Raw genomic sequence first — 12,474 nt, 5'->3', positions numbered from 1 at the left:
AGGAAAGTGGGATTGGTCCACCCCTAGAGTTCCCCGCTTATGCAGGCGAGTGGGGCGTGGCTTGGATTTGGGTCGCTGGAGGGTCCCTGCCGCCGCTGATTGGCCGTGCAGTAGCAGCTTTAATTTCCGCCGCCCCACCCGCACCTTCTGGTTCGACCAACTTTGGTCCTTTTGTTTACCACCAGCCTTTAGTCGTTACGGCAAACACAGTCAGGTACTGCCCAGGTATCCAAGATTGAGAATGCACCGCATCCTCCTCAATAATCATCTGAGGCCAAACGGCGTCTCACCTTGCGCCATGAAACGTCCCTGCGGTCGGATATATAAGATTCGCCCTGGGCCGGGAGTCGACTCATCACGAGTCCCCGCACATGCCTGGTAGGCAGCAAATGTAACCGTACCCAGTCGGCGTGGGTAATGAAAGGAACCCAACAGCGAAACCGCCACCAAAATAATTGGCAATAGTCCCCATCCACGGACCATCTCCGCGCCAGCCGATCGCCATTTCCTTTCCTTTCTCTTAGCAAATATCCATCCGGCTGTTCGTTCTGGACTGGGAACGTCCGCAATTCTATCCTCCATGGCATCCAGACTCTGAAGACTTTAATCAACCCAAATGAATGAGAATCACGCCGTGGCGTTCCGGTGGACCTCCATCTACCGGCTTCAGGGCTCGCTGAAATGCCGAGACCCGACCTGGAGAGACGGAGTCGATGTCTGCTCGGCGTTCATTCGCCATGTCTCTGCGCGACGGAGTATTGACCCTGAAGAATGAATTGTGGGATCGAGTCGTGGCGCACACGATCGCCCGGAATATGGAGACAAAATGCAAGGAACCCCCGACGAAGAATGCGATGAGATGAGCTGCAGGTGGCGGTGGCTGATGGCTGATGGCTCTGCCTGAACCCTGAACCCTGATTCTTTCTCTCGCACCTGTCATCTGGGTTGCCAGCTTGCTATTCTTGCGGTGCTGAATTGATCTCAAAGATCAGCAGGCCTCGACCCGACTTGCGTTCCTTTCCTCCACTGCGGCCCCTGATCGAGGCTTGACCTGAGTTTTTCTTTCGTTCTTTCTTTTTTTGGAAAGACTACCCACTACCGATGGAGTCGAATCTAACGGTCTGTTGATTACGGAGTATATCATTAGGAGTTAGAATTCGATAGTGATGAGGTTTACTACGGGTAGTTTGATGGAAGTTAGACATGTCTTGGATGGAGGTCAGCCAGCCAGCCCCTGAGTGCGGGCAGTGGCAGGATTCAGTTGACTCCGTTATTTCTTAGCATTTATCGAGGCGCTCGAGTCGAGGGTCAATCAAGAGGGAATCACTACGTCGTAAACATCGCCCAGATGATAATCCTATTAATCCTTAAGACAGACTAAACTACTCCGTATGATCTCGTCAGATCTGTTTGAAAACGGAGCACTGAAGGATCTCGTATTGCTACACTCAATGAGTCTATTCCCATCCTGTCAATGGCCCCTCCGTCTAAGTCGCCTCGTATAGTTAGTGCACCAACCCGGTTCTGTAGACACGTTGCCAGACCCCTATCCTCCGGTCGAGTCAGACTGCCTGTCAGTCAGCCCTGCATGGGGCTCAAATCAAAGAAAATAAGCCTGGGAGGAACCCCTTTCTTGGTGAGGCGTAGTTGTCACCATGTGGGATCTGACCTGGGTTCCGAGTACAGGGGTTGGAGTCGAAGGTTTGCCAGGCGGGATGATAATCAGAATAGAATATTGTAGAGTTCAGGAAAATGTTTAATAATATCCAACCGAAGAAATGGAATAAAACCCGACCGAACCAATAAGAAAGAACTTAAAAGAACCAAGAAAGAACCCCAACCAACTCCCCACAAACACGTCCACGAAACAAAAAGAACACCCAGAAAAACAACCAGAACTCAGGCAAAAAACCGACGTACCCAGACTATATACCCGCCATAACAACAGTACCTGAGCTGTGCTGATCGTGTTCGGCTCACCGCCAACCGACCACACCACCGCCGCAGGATCACAATCATGCCACACATCACCCCATCCCATCCATCCCATCGCATCCATGTCAACCACGCCATCGCCATCACCACCTGGCTACCTACCCATCCGGAGCCTCTCTTTCCACGCGGCGCAGGCCAACCATCCCGTCTGAGCGCTAGCCCGCCTGTCTTTTCCGATCCTCTTTGTTATGGGCCCGTTCTCATTGGCCGAGTGGGGTCTTCCTGCGCTGTAAATCTCCCCATGTGATGCTCCGGTCGAGCTTTTTGCTTTGTCCGGGGGCGATGATACGATGCTGTGCCAGTAGAGGTTGGTTTGGTCGGGTTGGATCGTAGCTGGGGTGAGGTGATGCGATTCGGATCTGATGGGAGTTTCTGTTCCGTTGGGATGGATGTGGTAGGTAGGTATTGGGAGTGGTGGGTGTATATAAGCTGTAGACTGTTGTTGTGTTATTCTTGTTTATAGATCATCTCATTCAATTCAATCATATATACGCATCAGAGGTGACTCAGCCTATCTATACCTATACTCATACCTCTGTCTATACATCCATCTGTCCATTTATATCGACTTGACTCTACCAACCACATCCTCAGTCTACCAATCTACCAGAAACAACCAAAATGCCCAAAGAAACCCCCATCACAACCACCCAGGCGCGTCTACAAAACGACTACGGCGCCGACCTGTGGGTGAAGAAGCAAGCGCCTCATCGAGTACGTCCCTTCCTCTCGTCTCTCTTAACCTATACCCCCTCCCACTCCCCCCAATCACCTTATTAACATATAAAATAGCACCCCACAGCAGGCCGCGGCCTCTTCGCCGGCCTGCAAGACGTAAAGCAATATAACGTGGACTCGGGGTGGGCGAAGCGCGGCAACGAGGACTCCGCGGGGCTGTTTGGGTTTTTGTATAATCGGTTGGTTTCCCTTCTTTCTTCCTCTTCATGTTTCTTTTTTTTTTTTTTTTACGGCTGGCTGACATCAGTTGGTGTAGGATATTCGGTGGGGGGTATAGACGGCCGGAGTAAGATTTCTTAGCTCATGGGGTCATGGAGTTATGGAGAGGGAGTGAGTGTCAAGCTCTATAGAGAATGAGGAAGAGGAGGTTCACGGGTTACGAGATTGATTGATTTCTTTTCTTTTCTGTTTTGGGTGTGCTTTTTTAGCCTGTTGGATTCTATTTCATTGTTACCTTTACCTTTCTATTTGGTAGATATTTGTATTCGTTTTATATTCATTATGGTTCTCGGTCATGCATTTATGTAGTAGTATACTGTCTCCACACATACCAACTCCACCGTCTATCCCGCATTCCGGGGAAACCAGAGCATTGAAACGATCCAAGTTTGAAGATGCACCTTATCTGAATCGGAATGCTACGATTGATAGAACGGAATGTGGATCTATCCGTCCCCCGCCTCGCCTGACTCGAATGATCTCCGATTACAAAACTAGATATCTACAAAAGTATATTCTAGCCAGATGTTTGATATTTCGATTCGGATAACGAGTTATCTAAGTAATTGACCAACATAAACAAACAATTAGATGATATAATACTCCGTATTCCTCCCAAGTTCAACCCGAACATCCGTTTTATGCCTACTCCCAGCTGTTGATCTTCATCGTGCCGTTCTCCTGCAGGCTCTGGTGCATCTTGAACGCCTGGAACAGCAGGTGCGGCTCGTGGCCCATGCCCTTGCGCAGACACTCGAATTCCGCCCGGTCCAGGTAGTCCGTCAGGATGGGCTTGTAGTCGGGGTGCGAGCACTTGTTGATGATGACGCGGGCGCGCTCGCGGGGCGAGAGGCCGCGGACGTCGGCGAGACCCTGTTATATCGTTAGCCATTGGTTCAATTGCGGAATGGGAATTCTGGAAGGGGTACCTGTTCTGTAACCACCACGTCGAGGTCGTGCTCGGTCTGGTCAATGTGCGTGCAGAACGGCACGATGCAGCTGACACCGGTGGGATCGGTCTTGCTGGGTCGCGTGCTGGGCGTGTGCATGATACTGTACTTGGAGCTGCGCAGGAAGTCGGCAGACCCGCCCAGGCCGTTCAGCATGCGCGAGCCCATGACGCAGGTGGAGTTGGCGTGGGCGTAGATGTCGACCTCGACGGGGGTGTTCATGCCGATGCAGCCCAGGCGGCGGATGATCTCGGGGGAGTTGGAGACCTGCTGGGAGCGCAACAGCAGCTTGCCGGCGTAGCGCTCCCAGTTGTCGTAGAAGCGCTTGAAGCCGTCGGGCGAGAAGCGGATGGAGGTGGCCGTGGCGAAGTCGAGGTTGCCGCTGTCGAACAGGTCCAGGAACGAGTCCTGCAGCACCTCGGTCCAGACCTTCAGGTTGGTGAAGTCGGCGCCGCCCTTGCTGAGGCCGCCGATGACGGCGTTGGCGATGTTGCCGATGCCCGATTGGATGGGCAGCAGGTTCTTGGGCAGGCGACCGTGGTTGACCTCGTGCTTGAGGAACTCAATCAGGTTGGTGGCGATGGCCTGCGAGCCGGCGTCCTCCGGCGCGTTGGGCTGCGTCTGATCCGGGTAGTCCGACTCGACGATGGCCACGACCTTCTCGGGGTCAACGGGGATGTGCGGCGTGCCGATGCGGTCCTCGGGCGCCATGATGAGGTACGGCTTGCGGTTGGGCGGCAGGTCCGACAGTGCGATGTCGTGCAGACCTTCGAACGAGGGACTGGCCGTGTTGACTTCGATGATGACCTTGTCGGCCATCTGCACCAGCTCGGGCGAGGCGCCCACCGACGCACCGGGGATGATGCCGCCATCTTCCGTGATGGCCGAGGCTTCGATGACCGCCACGTCCAGCTTGTTCCGCGGTTTATCTAATGTGTAGTAGCCCTAGACGGGTTAGCCCTGCTTGTACCCAGTGTCTGCACTCCGCCGGATACATACGTAGACCAAATCCGACGGGAACATGCTCAGATGCTTATCGAAAAACTTGATCTGCCCCGAGTTGATACCCTTGGCGATCTCCTTGCCGACCTGATGCGGGCTGCGACGCTCAATCATGTTCAACCGGGCCCAGCGGTTCTCGGTCTCCGCTCCCGACGAAGCCCCGACGAACAGGGTATACTTCAGCTGTCCCTCCAGCTTGTTCTTCTCGACGTGATCGGCCAGCGCGGTGGGAACTTTCCTGGACGCAGTCAGCTTGTCGATTCCCTCGGATCAGGATCAGGCAGGGGAAACATACTTGGGATAACCCACACCCGTAAATCCGGACCAGCCGATGTACGAGCCATGGGGGAAGTGATCCACGAGGTCCTCAGCCTTGGCCAGCTTGCTGAGGTAGGAGGGGCGTCGAACGCGGCTCCTTAGGAGAGCAGAAGCAGACATTGTGAGGGTCAATCAGGACAGAAGAAGACAGAAGAAACAAACAAAGAGAGGTATGTAGAAGAATAAAGAGAGAGGGAGGGAAGGGAAGAGGGGAGAGTGTCTAAGAAGAAGAGGAAGAGGAAGGAAAAAGGAAGCGTGCGGATGGGCAGCTCCGCGATAGAAATACGTCCCCCCGCCACGTCCCCGGCTTTTCCAGTGGAGATTGCGATCGGGAGAAGGGAAGTGATACGCTGTAATACTGCAATCAGCCGGACGGTATTGGCTGGTGGTGAGCTACGTGCATGATCGTCCTATCCAGGAGGTACTAGTTAGTAGTTGCTCTACATCGTGCTATTCAGTCGACCGTCTGATCTGGACAGAGGGAATTGCCTGCCATTGACTCGCACCGAGGGGGACTGAGGGCAATACAGACTTTTCCACAGCTCTCCACAGCCGGACAGCAGCAGAAACCTACTCCGTCGTGCAGTGGAAATAAAATGAAAGGAAAAAAGGAAAAAAGGACCCTCCTGTGACGTCACGTCGGCGGAAACTCGGCCTGAAGTCTCGACGTCACGCTGAGCTCAACACTCGAGGCAGACTGGATTTGACCGAGTCTCTCTTTCTTTTATCGGTCTCTTTTCTATCTAGGTCTTAAATAAATACAAACGAAAATCAAAGAGAAGAAACGAAAGAATGCTCCTTCTCCAATCCAATGCAGCCGACTGAACGCCGGATGTTCGCCGTCGGCGCAGTCTCGGGCGGTATCGGTTAAGCCCTTCGGCCTGACGGAGCTTTCGTCTAGTCTGCAGGTTTCCCGCTGAAACAATTACAATATCATGCAAACAATCGTGTCACACTCCTAGAGTACATGTAGTCAAGTACACACTGAACGCATCCCAGTCCTTCCCGTTCTCCCCGACACCTCGAATGGCCTCGTCCTTCGCTCGGAATGGTCGGGCTTCATTCGATAAGTAGAAATCACAACGCAAAGTAGCTCATGCCCATGTGCATTGATTCGAAACACAGAAAAAGAAGAAAAAAAAAATAAGACAGATAAATAAATAAATAATAAAGCGCAATCCCCGAACGCCTGAATTCTGTTCATCATTTCCCCCGGCTGTTTATCCCCGCCGGATCCCTTCGCAGTATGTCAATCGTGCAAGATCCCGCAGGATTACGGCTGCTCTTTAGCCTCCGCCGCGACGGGCTCGGCATCCGCCATTTCCGTGTCGTCCTTGTTGTCCGCCTCTGGCTTCTCGGATGTCGGCGCATCCGGCGCGGTGGTACCACTCTCCTCCGTCTCGCTGCCCTTGATCCAGGATCGGAATCGCTGGTTGGACTCGTCCACCTGATCCTTGCTCAATCCATGCGCCCAGCTGGGGTTGTTGACAAACTTCTCGGTAAACCGATCCCGTCGTCGCTCCTTGACCGCCGCCGCCTCCTTGGCCGCCTCGTCGCCCGACTCGTCCGACGCCGCAATCGGCCGCCACCACCAGTCGTAGCTGCCGGGCTCGTAGAGGATGTGGTAGCTGTTGGCACAGATGCGAATGATCAGTCCGTCCAGGTGCACCAACGGCCGGTAGAACCGGTTGTACTCCTCCTCTTGCTCCAGTTTGGCCGGCAGGTTCCGCTTCAGGAACGGCATGCGCATCTGCGAAAACGGCACCCCTTCGGTGGGATCCCGCATGGTGTAGGCCGACACGTAGTACGACCAGCGAGCTTCCTGGCTCAGCTCGGCATTCTCCAGCGTCGAGTCCTCCGGCGTCAGGAGCTGGACGTATGACTTCTTGCTGGTAGGGCTCTGTAGGATGATCGCGTTAGATTCGGAGGGACCAGTCGGGATTCGAGGGAGACTTACAAAAGTGATCCGGAAAACATCGCCGTCCTTGATCAGTCGCTCGACCTGCTTGCGGTACTGGATCTCCTGGTTATGCGTGGTCTGCTCCTTCTCGCGCTCCTTGAAAAACAGGCTGATGATATCTGAGCTGCGATCCTTGGCGTCGCCGCTGAAGATGGCCCCCGCAAACTTGGCGATTCCCGTGAACATCTTCTCGAGGTTGTACAGCTGGTAGCCGCTGCGCAGGTAATACCGGCGGAGGGTCTCCTCCAGATGGACCGGCTCCAGGTCGCCCTTGATGACCTCCTCGCACATGCGCACCACCTGGGAATACAAGTTGGCCGTGGGCTCGCAGTCGTAGAAGAAGTCGGTGGGGATCTTGTCGATCAGGTTCAGCTCCTGCGCAGGCTTGGCCATCAGAGCACGACGGACGTCCTCGTGGGCATCCTTCTCGTGCAACTTGATGCGGAGCAGGCGCGCGTAGAGAATCTCAAAGGTGCGGAAGAAGCAGAAGATGTTCAGGTTGGAGTACAGGTGGTGAACCTTCTTCTCGTAGGTTTCGTTCAACGTGTATTCCCGCTTCAGATTGAAGTTGCCCTGTCCCGGGTGCTCCATCCACTTCAGCTCGGCCACGTCGAAGGTTTCGGTGGGATCCGGGATGGGGGTCGACGGAATGAGAACGGCATCCGGGGTGCCATCGCGGCTGGCCGGAGCGCTGCTGCCACCCTCCTTCTCGCTGCGGTTGGCCTTCTCGCTGCGACGCTCCAGCACGTCACGGAGTAGGTCGATTTTCTTGCCATTCACCGGCTTGCGAACCCGCGGGGTCGAGGTTTCTTCCGCAGCCAGGCTCTCGTCGTCGCCCTCGTCAATCGGCGAAGTCCCGCTGGCAACCTCATTCATGTACAAATGGAAAGACTCCCGATCCATGCCGAAGAAGAGGGGAATGAAGTCCTTGATGAAGTTCGTAACCTTCTGCGGATCGGCTCCGAATCCAGCGGAGTTGCGGTCGATGAAGGTCAGCAGCAAGTGGGTGGCATCGATGAGAACAGCCGGGTCGTCAAAGGTGAACTCATACTGATGCTTGGGAACCTGGAATCCGGTCTTGCGGAGGTTCTTGGCCTCCTCAAACTTGCTCTGGATCTCGTTTTGGAGGTGCTTCGCCACGAAGAGCTTCTTGTCGATGCCCTTGCTGGCAATGGCCTGGTGATCCAAGCTGCGCCAGTAGGCCCGCTGCATCTGCTCACGCCAGATCTTGTCCCACTCGCGCTGACTCGCCTTCCATTCCTCGGACTTCTGCTTCAAACGGAACAGGAGGATTGGAAGCACATGGCAAGGCCGCTCGAACATCTCTTGGATGATCTTTTCTCCGCGCTGTCGATCATAGATCTTTTTGATGACGCGCTGGTAAATCGCTTCACTCTGGCCACCAAGACCAGGAGGAAGTTTGAAAGCGGCCCTCTCCGCCTCCGACATGACCAGGAACTGCTGAACAATGGGCTCGATGAGCTGGATGGTGCGCGTGCACGCCTCGATATGGTGATCATAGTCGTGACGATCCTCCTCGATGCGGTGCAAGGCATCCTCGTATTGGTTCTTGCGGTGTGCCACGAAACCGGAATCTTCCGAGGCCCACGTCGGGTGAGAAGCCCACTCGTCGTTCAAGACACTGTAGCAGAGCTGATCGCGACCACTGCACGGCTTCTGCCTTTCGCGCTTCGGCAGGAGCCGATAGCTAGGTCCAAGGGACCGGCAGTGGGACAGATTGACAATGCCCGGCTCAACCCTAGGCTTGGGCTCGATGATCTTGTCCTCGGGCTCGTCAACGTGCATAAACCGCTTGAACCACGCCATAAGCTCGGGATTGGAACCAATGTAACCTGCGGCTCTCTTCACAAGGACGTGGCGGTCAATGAGGTCGGTAGAGTACAGGTTGCAGAGCTTGAGAAACTCATTGAAAGTCTGCTTGTTGCCAATGTATTTCTTGACCCGGTCAAAGAAGGCGAACTCTTCTTGGCTGGGAGTCAACGAGAAAGTAGGCTGAATAGGTTCAGGGAGGGCGGGAACGAGAGTTGGCGAGACAGCGGGGGCATCTGCCTGTGCTGTCTTGGGATGGTGAACCTTGGTTCGCTTCAAAGCGGCGTTAGCCTTTCTACAAATTCACAACAAAAGTAGAGTGAATGCGGAGATGGGATCTTCCGAAGAAGAGGGGTACAATCGCAGATCCTGACAAAGATGGGGAAAGGATCGAGGAGAAGAATCATCGCGAGATCAGACTCACCTTGTTGGCGTTACCAGGCTGGATGGCTGGAGCTCGACCATTCTGAGCATCAGGCAGGCGTGCAGCTTCAGCTGCAGATGAAGGCCCTGAGACTGAGCCCAAGCCAGCTGGGGCACCAGGGCCTCCGCGACGCTTTTTGCCTTCTTTGCCCGAGTCCTTCACGTTGAACTGACCAAGAGGAGGCATCTTGACATCACGGTTGGGGGTTTGAGAGGGGAGAGTGGCGGCGCTAGAAAAGTTGCCTTCACCTCTCAGGTTGCTCATAGGTGCAGCGGCGGCAGCCTCCTCAGCTTGACGTGCCGCAGCTTGCTGTTTAGCGTGAGCAGCGGACTCGGGGAGAAACTGCTTGAAATCTTCCAGGAGATCCGGGGCAGTATTGAATAGCTGAGTCACCTGAGCGTATACGTCCTGGATTGGTTTAGACTCGCGCTGGTAAGTCTGTAGTATTTCCAGGAATTGCTTATAAATCTCAGGGGCGCTCGAAAAGCGATTCTGTGAATGGAGAGAAAGAACAAATTAGCCTTCTTAGCCTGTCGATGTCAATTCGTGGTAAACGAACCTTTATCTTGTTTACGTAGCTGATCGCGTGGTTGAACTCAACCGGTCCGCGTTTGTTTAAGTCTGCTTGCGAGCCCTGAAGCATGCCAGAGCCGACGCCTGCCAGGTTATTCATAGGCTGGTTCAAGCTAGAATTCTGGGCCGAGGCAGGAGACACTTGGAGCAAACCGGGACGTCCCAGACCGGCAGAGGCAGCCGAAGCTGCGCCCTGAAGCTGCGACACACCGCGCTGGTCCTGCTGGTGAGCCATGGCCGCCGCACCAGCCGCAGCTTGCTGTTCTTGCTGAGTGGGGTACTCAAAATGATGCTCCTGGGGCTGGTTTTGGCCGCTCTGTTGTCCGAACATGCCAGGTCCCATCATGCGTGACCCTGGTGAATACGAACCTGCAAGGTTTCCCTGCTGTTGCTGGGGTTGCTGGGGTGGTTGGTGTTGGGGTTGTTGCTGCCAGCCGGGGCGGGACTGGTCAAAGAAGTCGGGGCGTCCGTGAGGCCCCATGGCACTAGTCGGTCCCAACTCACCAGAAGCCTCCAGCGAGTGACGAGTCCGCGGCATACTTAAGGTGTTCGTCCCAGAGGGAGTTGTCACCCGAATTGCGTCCGGGTTGTCTTCGGTTCCGCATTCAATCCGATATCCAGGAGGTAGGAAGGTATTGAAACCTTGGATGAGCGCTGGGTGTCCGTTAAATAACGATGAAACGCGTTGGATCACACCGGGTGTGTCGATGCTGCTGCATGTCAGAAACAATCTTTCCCCACCCTTCAGTGGCCGATGCTTACGTTTGGCTCTTGAAATCTTTCATTATATCCAGAAACCGGTTGTACACGTCCGGTTGATCGACAAAGCGAACCTTGACTTGATCCAGATAGCTCAGCGCATCCTGGATATGGAGTTAGCACAACTTGCTTTTTCTCCCAGAAACAACGGCAGGGTCCACAACTGCACAAGTGACTCGGCGGACTTACGTTCAAAATCGGCTGCTGACCCTGCGCAAGGGCAGCCACATTGCCCGGGATCTGAGGACCGGAGGTATTGAAAGCCAGCATCGGCTGTCCAGGAGGACCGCTAGGATGCTGCATGAACGACCGAGGAGTGCCTTCGCCATGCGGCATCTGGGGCCCATAGAGTGAGCCAGGAGCTCCCGACGACTGCATCGACCCTTGAGGGCCGTTTTGCGGGTTGGAACCCAAGTTCGACAGGAGTCCATTGGGCCCGTGGATGGAGTTCGGCACCTTGGAAGCGACAGGCTGATGCAGGGGGATCGACCCGGTGTGGCTCTGCACAGGGTGATGCTGCTGTTCGCGCTGTCGCTCCAGCTGCTGCCGTTCGATTTGTTCGCGCTCGCGCTCGCGCTGCTCACGTTCCCTGTGTGCCATCTCCTCCTGACGGTGTCTTTCGAGCAGCTCGCGCTCTCTGGAGTCGCGCTCCCGCTCTCGGTTAATGGTCTGGGGAGACGGGTGCTGCATAGCCTGGCCGATGCCAGGCAGCGAGTGGCCGGCGCTATGCGAGGACGCCGAAGGGTGTTGGCCATATGCGGGAGGCTGATGGGGACCGGCATGGCCCTGGCTCAGTTCTGCCAGCCCCGGGAGGGAGTGGCCGGCCGGTTGGCTCGCAGGGTGATAGGGGCCTGGCAAAAGCAGGTCAGGTCAGCCAAACCGAGCACCAACAAGACAAGATTCTCCAAAGGAGCCAAAGGGAGGACTGCTAACCAGCTGGAGGTGGGAGAACAGGCCCCGCGGGTTGACCGGACGGGCCTTGCTGGGGCGGCGGGTTTTGTCTATGGAGCGGGCACAAGACGACCGAGTCAGCTTTCCAAATGGCCTTAAACACAGTATACAAACGCAAAGCCGAGGCGGGACCGGGACCACTTACCCATACGAGCCCAATGGGCGAGGTTGTTGGTTCATCTGGTCCATCCCCGGGTGCGCTGGAGGGCCACCGGGGTGCCAGTTATCATTTCCAGAGGAGTTCATGGTTTGTGCATGAACCAGAAGGTAGACGCTGGTAACACCAAGAGAGAGGCTCTAGGGGGGTCTAGATAGGGAGAAGTCTGACGGTGAAAAAAAGGTGGCGGGCGGTGGACGACTCCAAAAGCAAGCTTTGAATCTGTTATTCCTTGTCGCACGGTAGAGTTCTCTGTCTCCAAGTCATTTCACAGCGACATCACTGGACCTGGGGGAGACTGTGCCAGTCACAAAGAGGGTCCCACAGAAGACAAAGCGAAAGGCCTGAGAAGATTCACGGAGCGAGGGGATAGGGGGGGAGCACAGCCAGCAGGCAAGCAGACTTGGTTGACGACGATGGTTTGCGCGCGACCGATCACGGATGGTCTCCAGAGAGAAGGCGGAGAGGGCCTCAGGAGGCGCTAACCCCGATGCAGGCCTAGCGTTGCCCTTCGGCTTCTCTGTTCTTCCGGGATTCTGCCGGGTGTGATTAGGGGCGTGCTGATTGGTGCGTGGGAAAGGCGGCAGGGACAGAAAGT

At 55.2% G+C, this 12,474-nt stretch overlaps 3 protein-coding genes across 3 annotated transcripts; 1 reads left to right on the top strand and 2 right to left on the bottom strand.

Moving 5' to 3' along the window:
- Positions 1-2,616: 2,616 nt before the first annotated feature.
- P170DRAFT_474313 (uncharacterized protein) lies at positions 2,617-3,023 on the top strand (the record flags this gene model as incomplete). Its single annotated transcript, XM_024853119.1, has 3 exons — positions 2,617-2,709; positions 2,788-2,912; positions 2,990-3,023. The coding sequence occupies 3 exons, from the start codon at positions 2,617-2,619 to the stop codon at positions 3,021-3,023; spliced, it is 252 nt and encodes an 83-aa protein (XP_024706059.1).
- Positions 3,024-3,597: 574 nt separating this feature from the next.
- On the bottom strand, positions 3,598-5,342 carry coaT (acetyl-CoA hydrolase ACH1; the record flags this gene model as incomplete). Its single annotated transcript, XM_024850753.1, has 4 exons — positions 3,598-3,825; positions 3,882-4,847; positions 4,902-5,142; positions 5,200-5,342. The coding sequence occupies 4 exons, from the start codon at positions 5,340-5,342 to the stop codon at positions 3,598-3,600; spliced, it is 1,578 nt and encodes a 525-aa protein (XP_024706058.1).
- A 1,153-nt stretch (positions 5,343-6,495) lies between these two features.
- On the bottom strand, positions 6,496-11,965 carry P170DRAFT_353651 (transcriptional regulator SIN3; the record flags this gene model as incomplete). Its single annotated transcript, XM_024843989.1, has 8 exons — positions 6,496-7,122; positions 7,180-9,285; positions 9,437-9,928; positions 9,996-10,719; positions 10,772-10,872; positions 10,895-11,619; positions 11,702-11,769; positions 11,865-11,965. 8 exons carry the CDS (start codon positions 11,963-11,965, stop codon positions 6,496-6,498), a joined length of 4,944 nt encoding a protein of 1,647 aa, XP_024706057.1.
- Between the last annotated feature and the right edge of the window lie 509 nt (positions 11,966-12,474).

Source organism: Aspergillus steynii (assembly GCF_002849105.1).
Source record: "Aspergillus steynii IBT 23096 chromosome Unknown P170scaffold_3, whole genome shotgun sequence".
Classification (NCBI taxonomy): Eukaryota; Fungi; Ascomycota; class Eurotiomycetes; order Eurotiales; family Aspergillaceae; genus Aspergillus; species Aspergillus steynii.
The sequence above is the reverse complement of the archived record's forward strand: the minus strand, read 5'-3'. Positions and strand labels throughout refer to the sequence as shown.